General features: G+C 45.4%; 1 protein-coding gene across 7 annotated transcripts in view; it reads left to right on the top strand.

Moving 5' to 3' along the window:
- Nucleotides 1-18,487, top strand: part of hspg2 (heparan sulfate proteoglycan 2) — a 536,580-nt gene that overhangs the window by 485,361 nt on the left and 32,732 nt on the right. For all 7 annotated transcript variants that reach the window (XM_080181499.1, XM_080181505.1, XM_080181501.1 and 4 more), the window contains 9 exons: nt 1,182-1,326; nt 2,710-2,812; nt 4,257-4,366; nt 8,654-8,762; nt 10,688-10,786; nt 11,723-11,944; nt 13,505-13,749; nt 17,022-17,193; nt 18,233-18,355. In XM_080181499.1, the coding sequence (XP_080037625.1) occupies nt 1,182-1,326; nt 2,710-2,812; nt 4,257-4,366; nt 8,654-8,762; nt 10,688-10,786; nt 11,723-11,944; nt 13,505-13,749; nt 17,022-17,193; nt 18,233-18,355 (1,328 nt within the window). The remainder of the gene's footprint in view (nt 1-1,181; nt 1,327-2,709; nt 2,813-4,256; nt 4,367-8,653; nt 8,763-10,687; nt 10,787-11,722; nt 11,945-13,504; nt 13,750-17,021; nt 17,194-18,232; nt 18,356-18,487) is intronic.

The following is an 18,487-nucleotide window of genomic DNA, read 5'->3' as shown; positions in this document are numbered from 1 at the left end:
AGCATGGTCAATAACCTAGCCAACACATCTTTCGGACTGTGGGAGGAAACCAGGGCACCCGGAGGGAACCCACACAGACACGAGGAGAGTGTACAGACTCCACACAGACAGTGACCCAAGCTGGGAATCGAACCCAGGTCCTTGGTGCTGTGAGGCAGCAGTTCTAATTCCATTCCCTGGAATCTGGATTTTTGTCTCAGTAATAGTGACCATGAAACTATCATCAATTATTATTAAAACAAAACGCCATCTGGTTCTTTAAGGAGGGAAATCTGCCATCTTTACCTGGCCTGGTCTACATGTGACTCAATAATGTGGTCGACTCTTAACTGCCCCCAAATTGGCAAGCGAGACACTCAGTTCAAAAAATGCCTGCTTTGCCACACCTCATGAGAGAATAATGAAGAAAGCAGCAACACCCTCTGATCACCCAGGAATAGAGTTATTTTTCAGTCATATAAATAAACTACTTGACTATCTCTATTTGGGGAAATATCCATTCCGGAGTATATCCTTAATCCATTCCTTCTACCAATGATGCCTGTGATGAGTTGCATCTTTGATTCCATTGTTTTGGACAAGGGGCTTTGTCAAGTTTATGTAACTCTCCCTTGATGGGTGACCAGGCAGATGGATGCACCCAGTTCGTGCTGATCAAGATCACGTGCGCTAAGATTCCAGCATTTATTGGCTGAAGGCTCCTTTCCTGCCACACGGACCTGTCTGCACTGTCTTCTGGCGTAGAATTGAGTGGAACGTCCCAGTGTCAATAAATTACCCGGCAGGAGTCTGGCCAGCTCCTTCTGAGGCTCGGAAAATTACCTCCCTGCCATACAAATATTCTTGCACGATGGTGCCTTTCGATTCTAATATATTACATAAAGAAACTACAACAAAGAGATGTAGATAGAAGAAGTCGTAGGTAGAAGGAGGATTGGAATGAGGCACTCACTGAGTGTTAAAATGGGCAGCGCGGGCCAAAGGGCCTGTTTCCTGTGCTGTTCTTTGAGATGGGACCAAATCATGAAAATGCAGCTGTGAAAGACCATTGCAGGAATACCTCTTACAACGTACCTTGTTAATAATTTCACACACTTTTTGTGCCTGTTCACACTCAATGACAGTTACATTCCACACAGTTTCCTGATATTTGTTACAAATGCGCGTGCTTGCTTCCAAAGGTTCGACGTGGGTTCTGGCATGGCCACCATTCGTCACCCTAACCCCATCTCTCTGGGAGAGTACCACACTGTGGTGTTATATCGAAACTTAACTCAGGGCTCACTATTCGTGGACAGCGACCTGCCTGTCAACGGGAGTTCTCAGGTAGGATCAGTATTTCAGGTGCTGAGGCTGCGTTTGGGGCGACTGGCTTGCTGTGCGTTGATGTTTGTATTGTGGGTGTTTGCACTTGGGAGTTCCTCCAAAAACTAGCTTGGCTCGGACAGCTCAGCTCCTGAGTCAGAAGGTTGTGGGTTTGTAACTGATCGAGGGCGACTCAGTGTGGCTTGGATCGACAAAGGCTTTATTGCCAAACAATAAGAATAATATATATATCCAACAAGGTCAGACTGAGTTACACTGTGCCCGCTGTGCTCGACTCCCTGGCTCCAACTGCAAGTCCCTCCTTGACCCGTGGTACGCGCCCTCCTGCTGATTGGCTCAGCTGCTGGTCAGGACAACCCACAGGGTCCAGCCCAATCATGCGGCCTTTAGGAAACGACCCCCTTTAAAGGGCCAGGGTACTACAGGGTTCAAATCCCACGCCAGGAGAATATAATCCAAAGTGACACTTCAGAGCTGTGCGGGAGTGCTGCATTTTTGCAACGTTTCAGAAAAGATATTGTCCTATCCGTTTATTCAAGTGCTGTAAGAAGTCCCACAACACCAGGTTAAAGTCCAACAGGTTTATTTGGTAGCAAACGCCACGAGCTTTCGGGGCTTTGCCTGTTGGACTCTAACCTGGTGTTGTGAGACTTTTTACTGTGTCCAACACCGGCATCTCCACATCATGACTATTCAAGTGCTAGTCAGAGACCAGCCTTCCCTGTGTCTTAGCCAACATGTCTCCCTCAACCAGCACCACCAATTGTACCAACATAACGAGAGAGACTGCACTTCAGATGTAATGAGTTGAATGTGGAGCAGTTCCTGATGTCCAGAGGGTGGTTGAGGTGCTGGATAAGTGCACGTTCCCCCTCAAGAAAGAAAGATGGAAATGACGCTTATCACAACCTGAGGGAATCTGCGGCCAGTGAAGTACTTTTGAAATGTAGGCGCTGTTTAAACGCAGAAGACCAAATGATGGGTCAGTCCCTTGGATTCCGTGATGTCCTGCTGCCCTCTTCCCAAATCCTGTTTATCTCTCTTCCTGCATCCAACTCCACAATCCAATTTTTCATCATTGTCACAGTTTTCACCTCAGTCACTAACCCTGGAATTAAATTCCACAGCCTCGCAACACTCGACTTGGAGAGATTTTATTGTCCATTCTAAATGCTTCCCTCGATCTTGTAGCTCATTCTTGACCCATCAACTACTGGAAAGAGTCTGTTTTGATCTACGTTACCCCAATCATTCATAATTTTACACATAGTGGTGACATTACCTGGTAATCTGTTGCGTCCCTTAAGGAGAGAGACCCATTTTTTCACACCTTTCCTCAAGTTTTATTCCGTCCTATTTAAGGTATTTTACTCTTTGTTTTAGGGAAATTTCCGAGGTCTGGATTTGAATGAGGAGCTGTACGTGGGTGGATACCCTGATTTTGACAACATTTCAAAAGTCACTGGAAGCAACAGTGGGTTTATGGGTAAGAAAGTAATTCAGAGAGTGGCTATACAGAGTCTTAGGTCAACTGTTAAAGAGATGCCTGAGGACCATCTGTCACACTCAACCATAGGATAAAATTTCTACAGTGTAGGAGGAGGCCATTTGGCCCATCGAGCCTGCACCAATTTTCTGACAGAGTATCCTACCCAGGCCCTCTGCCCTTCCCTATCCCTGTAACCCCTGACATTTACCATGGCTAAACTACCTAAGCCACACAAATCTTGGGATGGTAAGGGACAACTTAGCATGACCAATCCACCTAATCTGCACATCTTTGGGCTGTGGGAGGAAGCCGGAGAACCCAGCGGACACCCACGCAAACACGGAGAATGTGCAAACTCCACACAGACAGTGACCCAAGGCTGGAATTGAGCCCAGGTCCCTGGCACTGTGAGGCAGCAGTGCCCACACTGTGCCACCGTACTGCCAGGCTTTTCATCAAGTATATCTCGAGGTGGTATGACCCCATCCAGATTTCAGTGAGTTGTACTGTCAAGTTTGCCACTAAAGGTCAAAGTTTGAGTGTGAGCTGCCTCCAATCACCCCAAACTATTCATCTACACCAGAGAAGACCGAGATGTAACCATGGCAACAATGGAAAGACTCCACCATCAGTTCCCACCTCCCCAAAGTCTACCCGTAGTTCATCATTGCTTCAACAACCTAGAACAGTTGGCATAAAAACAGAAAATGCTGGATAAACTCTGTGGGTCTGGCAGCATCTGTGGAGAGAGAAACACAGTTAACATGACCCTTCTTCAGAACAGTTGGTATTGTTCCAACGGCACGGTAGCACAGTGGTTAGCACTGCTGCTTCACAGCTCCAGGGACCTGGGTTCGATTCCCGGCTCGGGTCACTGTCTGTGTAGAGTTTGCACATTCTCCACGTGTCTGTGTGGGTTTCCTCCAGGTACTCCAGTTTCCTCCCACAGTCCAAAAATGTGCAGGTTAGGTTGATTGGCCATGCTAAGAAATTGCCCCTTAGTGTCCAGGGATGCGTAGGTTAGAGGGATTAGTGGGTATAATATGTAGGGATATGGGGGTAGGGCCTGGGTGGGATCGTGGTCGGTGCAGACTCGATGGGCCGAATGGCCTCTTTCTGTACTGTAGGGATTCTATTGTGATGCTGAAACTAAAATTTCGGGCTGGGATTTTCCACTCCCATTTCCGTCCACACTGTTTAATAATACCAAAGGGATGTGTGTGTGTGATATCTCACAGCCACTGTGCGAGAATCATTCACAAAGTTCGCCGAGACTGCGGTGCTGCATTTCATTGCTGTGTGTAGGAGAGAAAACTGTTTTGCATGTCTTTGAAATCCATTGTGGAAAAGAAACCTCTTGGTAAACATTTAACGGGTATGTTTGCGGAGTGAATAATACAGCGATCGGTATTCCAGCTGACTCTCTCTTCCCTCTCATCAGGCTGTATTCGCCAGCTCATAATTCAAGGTGACGAGGTGATCTTCTCAGCTCCAGAACTAAAAGCTAGAGGAATATCCAACTGCCCAACCTGCAAAGACAATCCTTGCAAGGTATAATTCACCAACACGGCTACTCAGATGAAGACCCAGCGGCTGGTTGTCAAGTGAAAATTTATTTTCGCAGCATCAGGGAGTTTGTTGCTGTGTTTTCATATCCTTTTTTTTTCTTTTACAAGTTTTCCATCCTAACTTTCCATTTCCTGGCCGAGATAAGAACAAAGAAAATTACAGCACAGGAACAGGCCCTTTGGCCCTCCAAACCTGCACCGACCGTGCTGTCCGACTTAATTAAAACCCCTTACCCTTCCGGGGACTATATCCCTCTATTCCCATCCTGTTCATATATTTGTCAAGACACTCCTTAAAAGTCACTACCGTATCCGCTTCCACTACCTTGCCCGGCACCAAGTTCCACTACTCTCTCTCTGTAAAAAAAAATCTGCTTCATACGTCTCCTTTAAACCTTGCCCCTCGTACTTTAAACCTGTGCTTCCTAATAATTGATTCTTCCACCCTGGGAAAAAGCTTCTGACTATCCACTCTGTCCATGCCTCTCATAATCTTGTAGACTTCTATCAGGTCGCCCCTCAACCTCTGTCGCTCCAGTGAGAACAAACCAAGTTTCTCCAACCTCTCATAGCTAAAGCCCTCCATACAAGGCAACATCCTGGTAAATCTTTTCTGTATCCTCTCCAAAGCCCTCACATCCTTCTGGGAATGTGGCGACCAGAATTGAACCCTATATTCCAAGTGTGGCCCAACTAACATTCTATAAAGATGCAACGTGACTTGCCAATTTTTAAACTCAATCTGGCTGATGAAGGCAAACATGCCATATGCCTTCCTGACTACCTTCTCCACCTGCATTGCCACTTTCAGTGACCTGTGTACCTGTGCACCCAGATCCCTCTGCCTATCAATACTCTTGAGGACTCTGCCATTTACTGTATATTTCCTGTCTGTATTAGACCTTCCAAAATGCATACTTCACATTTGTCCGGATTAAACTCCATCTGCCATCTCTCCGCCCAAGTCTCCAACTGATCTATATCCTGCTGTATCCTCTGATGGTCCTCGTCGCTATCTACAAATCCGCCAATCTTTGTGTTGTCCGCAAACTTACTAATCAAACCAGTTACATTTTCCTACAAATCATTTATATATATTACAATCAGCAAAGGTCCCAGACTGATCCCTGAGGAACACCACTTGTCACAGCCCTCCATTCAGGAATGTTTAATAAGTAACTTGCTTTCAGATCTCTGTCAATGCAGTCCTTTAATATGAGGTCCACAAGCTTGGCATGGAGTCAATGATCCTCTCATTGGCTTCCTAAGTAATGCAAAATAACTAGACCTCTTTCATCAGCATAGTTGAGTTAGGGAATTTTTGGAAAATAGTGTTATTACTAGACACACCTGTGAGACTAAAGCAATAGGGTACCTTGCAAAGATCTTGAAATATTACGAGGCCCATTGATTGCAAAGTGACCTTACAATAGTTGTACATTTGCACTAATTGCTGCATCTTCTCTAAGCTCCCTCCTGGTATATTTGGGAGTTGAATAAGGCCATTCTCCTGAAGTGAATGGTGATCACAGTAAGAAGTCTGACAACACCTGACAAAGAGGGGAACCTCGAAAGCTTGTGAGTTTACTATCAAATAAATCGGTTGGACTTAAACCTGGTGTTGTCCGACTTCTTACTCTGTTTACCCCAGTCCAACGCCGGCATCTCCACATCGTGAATGGTGATATCAGGGTAATTGCTTTAATCTCATGAAGGAAAGGATTATATACGTGGCACTTGTTCATGAGCACTTCCAATAACCTCATGCAGAATTTAAAAGGGAACACTGTTCCTCGTTAAAGAGCACGTGGAGGAAGAATTCTCTGGTCTCCTCCCGTCTTTCTCATGACGGGAGGCAGTGCGCCATTTAGTGGTGTCGGGATTTCCTGGTCCCACCACTGTCAATGGGATTGCCCATCGATTCCATCCCCTACGGCCAGGAAAGCCACGATGGCGAGGTGTGCCATCGGCAGGACTGGAAGATTCTGCTGACGTGAACAACAGCAGAATTCCAGCCTGCATCTTTCTGTCAGGTCCAGGCGCCAGCTTGAGAACCCAGACATCATTGGCTAGTTTATTAGGGTGTGACAGCTCACGAGTCATGGACATGCGCCCTCTTCTCTAGACTAAAATTCTAAGCGTTTGGACATTTGGATGATGGATGTTTGCACAGGGCAGCTAAACAATGACCATTCAAATGTAATCAATTGAAGTAACCATAATAAGTCACTGAATCAGGAAACATGCATATTGGAGACAGCATAGTTACCGTGAGTTCCTTAAATTTAGAGGAATCAGTGTGGGGATGAATACTCAAAGACATTGTAGAACATGACACTAATATAGGTAACATATTCGGTTAGAAGGTAAAACCAGTTTTTTTTTAATCACATAATCCCTGAAAAAAATCAGTTTTATTCCAACCAGGATCTGCATAAATCAATAAAAAGTCTAAGAAAAATCACAAGGGATTTATAGATAAGGAGACCATTTGGCCCATTCATTCAGGGAAACCAGCCACCTTAATTCACCCATTCAGAGAGATTTCAAAGTCTGCATCGCATCCTCACTCCTCCAGTGCTAAATCAAAATGATCACTTCAGCAACTCCAGGGTTTTTGTCTCTGTCACTCCCATCGGAAAGTCCGTTGCAAGTGATTAATCTCACTAGTTTCAATCCTTACTCTCTTTCAACTGAGGGTAATGTTTTGGATTTGCCATTCAGTTTATGCCCCCCTGCAAGATCACCTTGCAAAGGTTTCATCGCAAAGCTCAAAGGGTGGGATTTTCCATGGCTGCGATGGGATTTCCTGGTCTCACCGCTGTCAATGAGATTGCCCATTGTTTCCACCCCATACACAACTCCATAGACATCAGTGAGACCAGAAGATACCGCCAGTGGCCAGCTGCCTCTGGAACGCTGCCCTGGTGGAAAGCTGCGGGGGGGAAATCCCAGCTCAAGTTTTGTCAGTTTAAAACTAAACAAATGCAATTTATTCTCTATTTTTCAAGACCTTCCTGAATTATGATAAATTATGGTGGAATGAACATAAGAACATAAGAAACAGGAGCAGGAGTAGGCCATCTAGCCCTTCGAGCCTGCCCCGCCATTCAATAAGATCATGGCTGATCTGTCGTGGCTCAGTTCCACATTCCCGCCCTCTCCCCATAACCCTTAATCCCCTCTCTTATCAAAAACCCATCAACCCGCGTCTTAAAAATATTTAGCGAGGCAGCCTCCACCACCTCAACGGGCAGAGAATTCCAGAGATTCACCACCCTTTGAGTGAAGAAGTTCCTCCTCAACTCCGTTCTAAACCGCCTCCCCTTTATCTTGAGGCTGTGCCCCCTAGTCCTACTGTCCTTTCTGAGCGGGAAGAGTCTCTCCACCTCTATCCTATCCATCCCATTCATCATCTTATACGTCTCAATGAGATCTCCCCTCATTCTTCTAAACTCTAACGAGTACAAGCCTAGTTTATTCAGCCTCTCCTCATAGCTCAACCCCCTCAACTCCGGTATCAGCCTAGTAAACCTCCTCTGCACTCCCTCCAAGGCCAAAATATCCTTGCGCAGGTGCGGCGCCCAAAACTGCACACAGTACTCCAGCTGCGGCCTCACCAATGCCCTATACAGCTGCAGCAAGACCTCCCTACTTTTATATTCAATCCCCCTGGCTATGAAGGCCAGCATCCCATTCGCCTTCCAGACCACCTGCTGCACCTGCAAGCTGAAAAGATCTTTAGAAGGAATTGTCCCTCTATACTGGTAAACTAGTTCCTTATGCTTCAGATTGTGGCGTTTCTGATGTGGCGCAGGCAAGTGAATATACGAAAATGATCAATGGCTAAAGGCCCTTTGGCCCATCCTAGCAGTCCTACACATTTGTGATACCTTGTCTATCGCAGCGCATGCACACTCCTGACCTCAAGTTCATTGCTTGATTTCAGTCTGATCATTTAGCAGCGCAAGAAATGAGACACTTTTAAATCACTGAAGTTAAACATCCTGACTACTTAATCTCTCATCATTCACCAGGATAGATCAATGAAATTGGAATGCACACAGGACTCACAGACTTACAATTGTTTTGATGTTAAACCTGACGTGTGCTGGAGTACAACGCTTTGCTAATTCTGTCAATATTCTAGTTAACGTTTTACAGTGAGAAGGAACACTACGGATGATGTCACAACAGTTAATTAATCGTTGCTGTAGGTTGAGGTCAGTTATTAAGGATTCATTAATGTAGCGACCTTGATGTTTTTCAGAATGGAGGTCAGTGTGTGGACTCTGAGACTAGCAGCTATGCATGCCACTGCAGGCCGGGATATACTGGGAGCAACTGTGAGCATTCACTGGCTCTGCACTGTCACCCAGGTAAGCTGGCATTCAGCATTGATTCGACATAAAAGAGAATGCTTGGCTCATTCAGCCTGGTTTTGACCATCGAGAGGGTAAACCCAGTAATGACCTTTCATTTCTCATCATTTCCAAAATAATTGAGTTTCCCTCGATGTGGATTGCCATTAAAAACAATAGATAAGAGTCATGGGTGGAGGGGGGGACTGGTAATATTAAAATGGCAGCGTGGGCTCGTTGGGCCAAAGGGCCTGTTTCCCGGGCTGTTTTTGTTCTTTGTTCTTTGACCAGCTGGGGTTGGACTGCCCAGGACGATTGAGTGTTCTCCATTGGATGGAGGTGAAATTTTGGTCCAAGTGTGTCAACTCAGCAAACTGGTAGCACTCCTCTTTAAGTTAGAGGCTGTGGGTTCAGGTCTCACCCTAGTGTAAATCTCTAGTGCAGTATTAAAGGGGTGCTGCATTGTCTGAAGTGCCATTTTTCAAATGGAAGATGAAACCAAAGTCCTATGTGCCTAATTAGGTTGAGTGAACAGCAGCGGGCAATATCCTGGTCGATGTTCATCTCTCGACTAGCACAATCAAAGCAGATTAGAGGTGATCTTATTGAAACCCCCTGAGTTGTGTGATTTAGTGAGGTGGATACTGAGAGGATGTTTCCTCTTTTGAGGGAAGACTAAAACTCGGGGACATAGTTTAAAAATAAGAGGTCTCCCTTTGAAGACAGAGATGAGGAAAAATTTTGTCTCTGAGGGCGGCTCAGGTGTGGAATTCTCTTTGTCAGAAAGTAGTGGAAGCTGGCTCATTGAATTTGTTCAGGGTGGAATTGGACAGATTTTTGTTAGAGAAGGGAGTCGAGGGCTATGGGGTGGCAGCCAGGAAGGTACAACTGAGACAAAAACAGAATATGCTGGAAAAATTCAGCAGGTCTGACAGCATCTGTGGAGAGCAAATAGAGCCAATGTTTCAAGTCAGGATGACCCTTCAGGTCAGCCCTGTCAAAGGGTCATCCAGACTCGAAACGTTGGCTGTATTCTCTCTCCACAGATACTGCCAGACCTGCTGAGACTTTCCAGCATATTCTGTTTGTTTCAGATTCCAGAATCCGCAGCCTTTGTTATAAATAGAACTGAGACCACAACCAGGTCAGTCCCGATCCTACTGAACGGTGGTGCAGTCTCAAAAGGGCTGAATGGCCTACTCTTGCTTCTAAATTCCTAGATTATCTAGTAATTTATCACCTTGTTGTTTGTGGAGCCTTGCAGTGTACACATTGGCTGGAGTGTGTAGCACAGAACAGCAGTAATTGCATCTCCAGGATATTTAACTGTGAAGGACTTTGCAATGCACTGAGGGTGAATGCTACTTCCACACAAACTTTCATAAACCTGCCTACACCGTCACAGCATCTCCCAGTGACCAAACCATTGTCTTTGAAGACACAGTTAAGTAGGTCATCCAAGTGTGATTATCGGATTGTAGTAAGATCAAAAACTCAAAAGATCAACAAAGGAAACTATTTTTTCCAAGATGGTTGGGTCAAGGAGATAACTGTGTAGGGTAGTAACTCCAGATTTAGTAACTATTGGAAGGTTATATAAGGTGTTTCGTGATCCCTTTGTTTCACAACTAATACTACCCAACAATAATCGGTGAGACTTAAGATCCTAATACTGGGGTGGCTAAAGGCACGTCCCTCTCTATTCTCCATGAAATGAGCCCCTGTTTTAAACGATGCCATTATGGGAAGGTGGTGAAGAGATTCCACTGGCTACTTGTTGGCAGAGGATTTCCATTCCAGGCGGCTGCTGGGTCTCTGATCTGCAATGAGCCAACGCGTGGGGACTTATGGAAGGGCAAACTGGGCCGGTGCCTTGGTCTGGAAAAATCTAATAGTGTCTGTGATGAAGTTGCTGATGCCTGATTTGTGGTTTGGACCTGCAGAAGCCTGTGGACCAGATGCAACCTGTGTGAACAGAGCGGATGGCCTCGGGTACAACTGCCGATGCCACCTGGGCAAACGAGGGACAAAATGTATGGATGGTGAGTCTCAACGTTTAGTTTTGATTCTAAGGCAAGGAAGTTATCCCACACTGAATAACTTAACAATAGCTAAATGACATTCCAGTGCATGACAGCTGCCTTTTTAAAGCAATTGTTTTATTAAATTATAGTCATCAATAAGCTTGTTATGGTTTACTTACTAGCGTCACAAGTAGGCTTACATTAACACTGCAGTGAAGTTACTGTGACATAAGAACATAAGAAATAGGAGCAGGAGTAGGCCACCCAGCCCCTCGAGCCTGCCCCGCCATTCAATAAGATCATGGCTGATCTGAAAGTGGTTCAGTTCCACTTACCTGCCTGTTCCCCATAACCCTTAATTCCCTTATTGATCGGAAATCTATCTACCTGTGACGTAAACATATTCAACAAGGTAGTCTCCAGCGCTTCAATGACAATCCTCTAGTCGCCACGCTCCTGCACCTGTTCAGGTACACTCAGGGAGAATTTAGCATGGACAGTACACCTACCCAGCATGTCTTTCGGACTGTGGGAGGAAACCAGAGCACCCGGAAGAAACCCACGCAGACACAAGGAGAATGTGCAGACTCCACGCAGACAGTCACCCAAGGCAGGAATCGAACCTGGGTCCCTGGCGCTGTGAGGCAGCAGTGCTGACCACTGTGCCACTTGTAGTAAATGATGCCAAATATCTTTTAATTTTTCAAAAAAAAAGCTTTATTTTGTTGGTGAGAATGCAATGGAAATAGAACACTCCGATTTAGTCGATGAATGTGAACTCCTGCTGTTCCAAGATCAGATACAGCAAAGGTCCGGTACAAAGCCAAGCTTCATTTTCACTGCCCGAATAATGCACTTTACCCTCAAACTCAGAAGATCTCCACCTGTACTTCTTTAAATTCTTTCACAGGATGCAGGGCTGACTTTCGTTACCTGTTTTTTGTTGCCTCGCAGGTGTCTTAATTACAGCTCCTTCCTTCAGAGGACGTGACTCTTTTGTGACGTACCCACCACTGAGCAATGTTCACAATGAGCTAACGATCGAGCTGGAGTTCAAACCTCGCTCACCCTCCGGCCTGATGTTCTACAGCAGCGGGCAAAGGATGCAAATGAACGACTTTGTCTCTGTCGCCATGCTCAACGGGCACCTGGAGTTCCGTTACGACCTGGGATCAGGTAGGTGCCAATTAATCTGGGTCAGTAATGCCTCCCCTTTAACCTAGCTCAGTCTTCGTGTGTGGAGCTCCTCCAACAATCTGCCATTTGGCTGAAACGGTCGCTACGAGAGGGCACAGGTTTAAGGTGCTGGGGAGCGGGTACAGAGGAGATGTCAGGGGTAAGTTTTTCACTCAGAGGGTGGTGAGTGAATGGAATCGGCTGCCGTCGGTGGTGGTAGAGGCGAACTCGCTGGGGTCTTTTAAGAGACTTCTGGATGAGTACATGGGATTTAATGGGATTGGGAGTTATAGATAGGCCTGGTAGGTAGGGATATGATCGGCGCAACTTGTGGGCCGAAGGGCCTGTTTGTGCTGTAGTGTTCTATGTTCTGTTTGGTTTTCTCTGACCGTGGGCATTGTACACGTTTCCTGGGGTGTTGCATATTTGTGTCACCCTGCCTATTAGATCCATTTGTAGCCTCTAAGCAGCTGTTATTTTGCAAAAAGAAGCTACTTCCTGATCCCAAGTGGAAGCAGATGTATGGCAGCGGCAGGGTCCTGTGACAGGTGGGCACTGGTCTTTGTCAGACTGATGCTGGATGGTGACAGTGAGCATTGCTGCATTTTGCAATATCCCACAAGCTGGGATCTCCGTGATAGGAGAGGAAGTTGGTGATGGAACTAGGAGCTGTCTGCTTGTCACCTGAATCCCACTCCACCCAAATTCCAGTTTGGAGGTGTTGGTGGGGAGAAGGTGCCTTTTCTCACTACTCCCCTTCTAGGAGAGAGTCTGGAAGTTCCTTGAGGAATTCAGTCGGTATTCTTCCTGCAACTCAGTGAGATTTGCACTAACTTGAATTGAAGTTTAGGGAGGAAAGACCCTACCTAAAACAAGTCACTTATCTTTTGAAATATCGGTACTTTGTCCCTTTTGGAGAATTCCAAAACTAAATGGCTGTGCCCTTCAGTCTTTCCCGTTGCTCCACATTCTTTGGTAAGAGTATAGGACACTGCTCCAACTGCTACAGTGTCTTTGAAAAACCCAAAGAGTTGTTTGCCTCCCTATTAGGCTGTGGAAATTATCACATCCCCAAACTTTAGCTGTCAGTGTGCAGAAGTCCAACTGCGGTACACTTTTGGAGGGATTCCAGGGAGCAGCCGAGGCCTTTCAAGGAGTGAAGGCCATGTGCACCATTGCCAGGCCCGAGACCATTTCTGAGCAGTTCCATTCCCAGCACAAACCCCCTCCCCTTTGATTACCAGACATAGTTAAAGGAAAAGGAAAGCTGGTTATTCGCAAACCGTGTTCCCAAAACAGACTCATTATTCAACCTTGGAATGTGCTCCTCTCAGGTTCTGTGAAAAGAATCTCAGTGTATTCGCCTCCTGAGTAGAGAAAGGGGCTCGATCAACTGACCGTTCAGTCAACCCACACATCTCAGAACAGAAGAACCTCCTTACTGTGTTTGCAGCTCTTCATGAAGGGACAGATTTGTGAGAAAGTGTTGATATCACTGCTGTAAGTGCATGTGTCATTGCGTCCATTTACTCAGTCCAAACCCATTTGGGATTTTCACAGGGCTTGCCGTTCTACAGAGTGCCAAACCAGTGGCTCTCAACAAATGGCACAGATTGAAAGCACACCGACACAACAAGGATGGCTTGCTGAATATTGACAGTGAGAAGGAGATCAGAAGTGTCTCTCCGGGCAAGAGCCAAGGTCTCAACCTCCGAAGCCCCATGTATCTCGGTGGTGTGCCCAGAACGGAAGTTCTTCCCACAGCGCTAAACGTCACAGAGGGGATGGATGGCTGTATTACTGAGGTGAGTCTCTGGAACTAAGGGCCACTCAACACCAATGTCCACCAAGAATTGAAGAAAGCCTTCTTATTATCTCACATCCACGTTATGTACTTTCTCCCATCTGCTAAACACCATTCCTGAGTTGAGGATGAGAGGGATTTTCCCACTTCCAGGCTCCGTTGCATTCTGTGATTAACCTATATGGAACCAGTAAGAGCAACCTGCCTTGGGCTATTCCTCACCTCGCCCTCCCCGCCACCCCTCGCCCTCGCTCTCCCCGCTGCCCCTCGCCCTCCCCACCACCCCTCGCCCTCCCCACTGCCCCTCGCCCTCCCCACCACCCCTCTTCCCCAATGCCCAACGTCCTGGCCCAGGTGAGAAACTCACCTTTGGGTTTGGTTTCCTCCGCTGCTGCACAAAGTAACCCATTGGTGTAGAACTGTTTTGTGCTCTGCTTCATTAAACATTCTAAACAGGTGAAGGACTGTGTTAAAATAGCACACAGTGGAACGCAATACAAATGGGCTAAACCTGCGGCAGTAGGCCATTCAGCCCTTCTAGCCTACTCCACCATTCAATGAGATTGTGAGTAATCTTTCGCTTCAAGGCTGATTTTCCTGCTCTATCCCCCGTATCCCTTGATGTTTCTAATGTGTAAAAATCTATCCATCACAGTTTTGAACAAACTCAACAATGGCACCTCCACAACCCTCTGGGTCAGAGATTTGCCAAGAAATTCTTCCTCATTTCAATTATAAATGGTTTGCTCCTTATCCTGAGACTGTTTCCTGGTTAAGACACCATCCTCCCCTCCCCCGTCCCACCAAATCAGCCAGGGGAATGTCCCTCATGCATCCAAAAAGTTAAAATTTATTTATTAGTCACAAATAAAGCTCACGTTAACACTGCCAAGAAGTTACTGTGAAATTTCCCCTATCCTGTCGAGTCCTGTAAGGATTTAGTGTGTTTGAATGAAATCACCCCTCATTCTTCTAACCTCGTGCATGTCTAATTAACTCTGAGCACAACTGTCATGGAGCTTACTGCTCCCCTTATGATTCTCCAAATCAAAAATAATTCTTCGTATTTAAATAAAGGATGCTTTATTTGTTTGGTCTATTTTGAGAAAAGTAATTGATCCAGTGTTTAAAGCTGCAGCACCTCCAATATGATTGGAACCTAATGTGGATTCTCTTACCGCCCCTCCCCCACGTACCCCAATCCTTTTCTAACTCGGAGCTTGAGTGATAACAATGCTCCTTTTAATTGACGTGAACATTGTATTCAGTTCATTTTGATGCTTACACAGCTCAGCTTTCACCAAGAGTCTTGCAAGGCGTTGTCAACACAGATATCAAAAGGAAGGTATGAGTTGGGTTGATTGGTCATGCTAATTTGTCACTTAGCATCAGTGGGGATTAGCAACCTAAATTGGTGGGATTACAGGGACAGGGCCAGGGTGGGAGTGTTACCAGTGCAGGCTTGATGGGCCAAATGGCCTCCTCCTGCACTGTAGGAATTCTGTGATATATGCCTCACAGCGCCAAGGTCCCAGGTTCGATTCTTGGCTTGGGTGACTGTGTGGAGTCTGCCCGTGTCTGTGTGGGTTTCCTCTGGGTGCTCCGGTTTCCTCCCACAATCCAAAGGTATGCAGGATAGGTTGATTAGCCATGCTAAATTGCTCCTTAGTGTTAGGCGGATGTCAAGGGGATTAATAGGGTAAATTTGTGAGGTTACAGGGATACGGCCTGGGTGGAACTGTTGTCGCTGTAGGCTCGATGGGCCAAATGGCCTCCTCCTTCACTGTAGGAATTCTGTGATTCAATGGAAGGTCTTGTCAGCCAACCTCAAGTGAGTTATTTGAAGGGGTAACCGAGTGTAGACAAGGTTAATGTCGTGTGTGTAATTTGTCTAGATTTCCAAGAGGTGTTTGATAAGGTGCCAAGCAGTAGACTGATGAGTGTGCTGCAAGATGCAGAACTGAGGGGCAATTCGCAGGATGGTTCACCGCAAAACAGAAAGAAGTCTCACAACTTTAACCTGGTGTTGTGAGACTTCTTACTGTGCCCAACCCAGCCCAATGCCAGCATCTCCAATCCTGCAAAATAGAAAGCAGAGAGTGCAATTAGTTCAGAACACTTAATGATGGAAATGGCCGTCGGCAAGACTCCATGCTGGAAGCACCACTTTCACAAATAGTATGAAAAATTTCAGCTTTTGAATCAAAACTGTAACCTCTAAATTGGAGAACAGCAAATTGAGAAGGACAGTCAACACTGAGGGGAACTGCAGCAAATTGTAATACGTTAAAAGCTTGCAGAAGGGGCACAGAACTGACAAATAAACGTAGGGTGGTCCAGTTTGGAAAGAAGGGTAAGCAGCTGACGTATCACTTTCAAAATAAGAAACTAAATGGAGGGGCAAAGAGATCTGGGGCCTAAATGTGCAAACCAACAAAAGGATTGATGCTAATCAATAAGTCCATGAGGCAAACCGAATACCAGAGTTTATTTCTGGGAGCTGGAATTGAAAAGTAGAGAAGCTACGTTAAACTTGCACCAACCTTGCTTCAACCTGTGTTTCCTCTTGTGGCGAAGAACTATAATTAGAGGCCATCCATAAAAAAAAGTCACCAAGAAGTCTGGGTGGGTGTGCCTACACCACATGGTCTGCAGCCAGTCAAGAACAGCTCATCAGCACCACCTCAAAGGCAATTGGGGATAGACAAAAAACACTAGCCTATCCAGTGACACCCCGTTCTGTAAAAGAATAAAAAATATTAAATAAGGAATTCTGAAGAAACCTCTTTGTCCTGGGAATGGTAAGAACATGGAGGCCTTTACCGCAGGATGAGGCAAGTAGTATAGAGGCATTTAAGATGAGGATAAATAAGCATTTGTGGTTGTTAGGTAGAGTTAAATGAGGAAAGACAGAAGGAAAATCAAATAGTGGATAAAACTGATTGGGCTGACTGGGCTGCTCCTCTCCCTCCATCTGGTGTAATTCCATCTCACTAACGGCACACAGTAATCTATTGAGGCATGTATATAGTTTTTAAGTATTGAAATGTAATCATTGTAATTAGTACAAATATGTAAATATTGAGACATGGAAATAGTTTTTTAAGTACTGAAATGTAGTCACTGTAGTTTGGACAGATCTGCAAAAATGTTTTGATTCCGCATTGTTTTGCTACTCGAAGCCCTGTACATTGTAATAGATTACTTGAGATTTTTATGAATAAAGTATATTTTTGAAAAAAAAAATTCCATCTCTCCCTCTCCATTATCCAGGTGTCTATTAATGGGAAGAAGGTGGACCTCTCCTATACCTTTACAGACAGCCTGAATGTCAATCAGTGTTACGACAGCTCACCGTGTGACCGTGTGCCTTGCCTGCACGGTGGAAGGTGTATAGTAACTGGAGAGTATGAATATCAGTGCATCTGTACAAACGAATATCAGGGTGAGTCTGCAGGAGGAATGAACTGCTTTTTGTCTTATTCACTTTGTGTTGATGGACAGGGGCCTTGTAATTAGCCAAAAGAGTTTGAACTTACTCGGGCTTCCATCAGGAAAGTAACATTGGGGAGGTGAAGACCAGATTATTGTATTTTGTCTATTATAACGCAGTTATGGATAGGTGTGCAATTTAGTTGCAAATAGTGCAGAGAGTAAATCTTCTATTTCTTGTACTATTGGTATCACCAGAGTGTGACTCTACTGACAATTATCTACCAGTTAAAGTTATAATGCATATTTTATCCAGAATTGCTGGAGACTTGATGATTGACTAAATGTGACATTGTCCTCAGCACCCTGGTTCGGGTTCATCCCCAACTGATTCAGAACTAAAATGCTGTCTTTTTCAGAAGTAAGAAAGTTTGGACAAGGATAATGTTGTAGATGTGAAATGTTTAGACTTTCACACTCATGTCTCTGTCCTTGAGCTGTTACGTAGCCTGAGTGAAGGCCAAGGCCAACTGACAAAGACAAGCTGCAACTCGGAAACCTGTTGAAGAAAATTTAGGATGGGGCCCACCATTAAATTTGAGAGGACTGATGGAAAATCTGCGTTTTCAGGTCATCCAAGCCTCAAATTCTCTCTCCCTCTCCCCCAACTGCCTTCCCACCTAACAGTTATCATTAGGGTCAAAAGCTGCCTTGCCCTTGCTCTCCATGACTCTTATTCACTTGCCCTTTTCTCTTGAAACGTAACATTACTCCTTGCTGTTTTCATTGGAAACCTGTGCTCATTTTCAGTCCAAAGACGTGTAGGTTAGGTTGGTAAATTGTCCCTTAGTGTCCAAAGATATATAAATGAGGGGAATTAGCAGAACAAATGTGTGGAAAGGGGCAGAGGGTGAGCCTGGCTAAAATGCTCCGTTGGCGACTTGGTGCAAATTTGATGGGCCGAATGGCCTCCTTCTGGACTGTCGGGATTCTATGATTTTGACCTAATTAACATAAACTGGTGTTTAATTTGAACTCTCCTCTGATTCTAGGTGAGAACTGTGAAACCTTCCTGGACAAGTGTTTGCAGGGGAACCCTTGCATGAACGGTGGGACCTGTGAGAAGAACCAGTGCTGGTGTCCAATGGGATATACTGGACAGTACTGTGAGCTAGGTACAGACCGAGAGACAGATGTTTCATCACAATACCATCTCCAACCCCTTGAAATCCTAGAACCATTCAAAAAAGTTCCTTAAATCCTAACCGGAAATGTTGGTTTAAGATCTAATTAATGATCCTCAAAGG

This window comes from Carcharhinus amblyrhynchos, unplaced genomic scaffold (assembly GCF_965287045.1).
Source record: "Carcharhinus amblyrhynchos unplaced genomic scaffold, sCarAmb.v2.hapA scaffold_41, whole genome shotgun sequence".
NCBI lineage: Eukaryota > Metazoa > Chordata > Chondrichthyes > Carcharhiniformes > Carcharhinidae > Carcharhinus > Carcharhinus amblyrhynchos.
The sequence above is the reverse complement of the archived record's forward strand: the minus strand, read 5'-3'. Positions and strand labels throughout refer to the sequence as shown.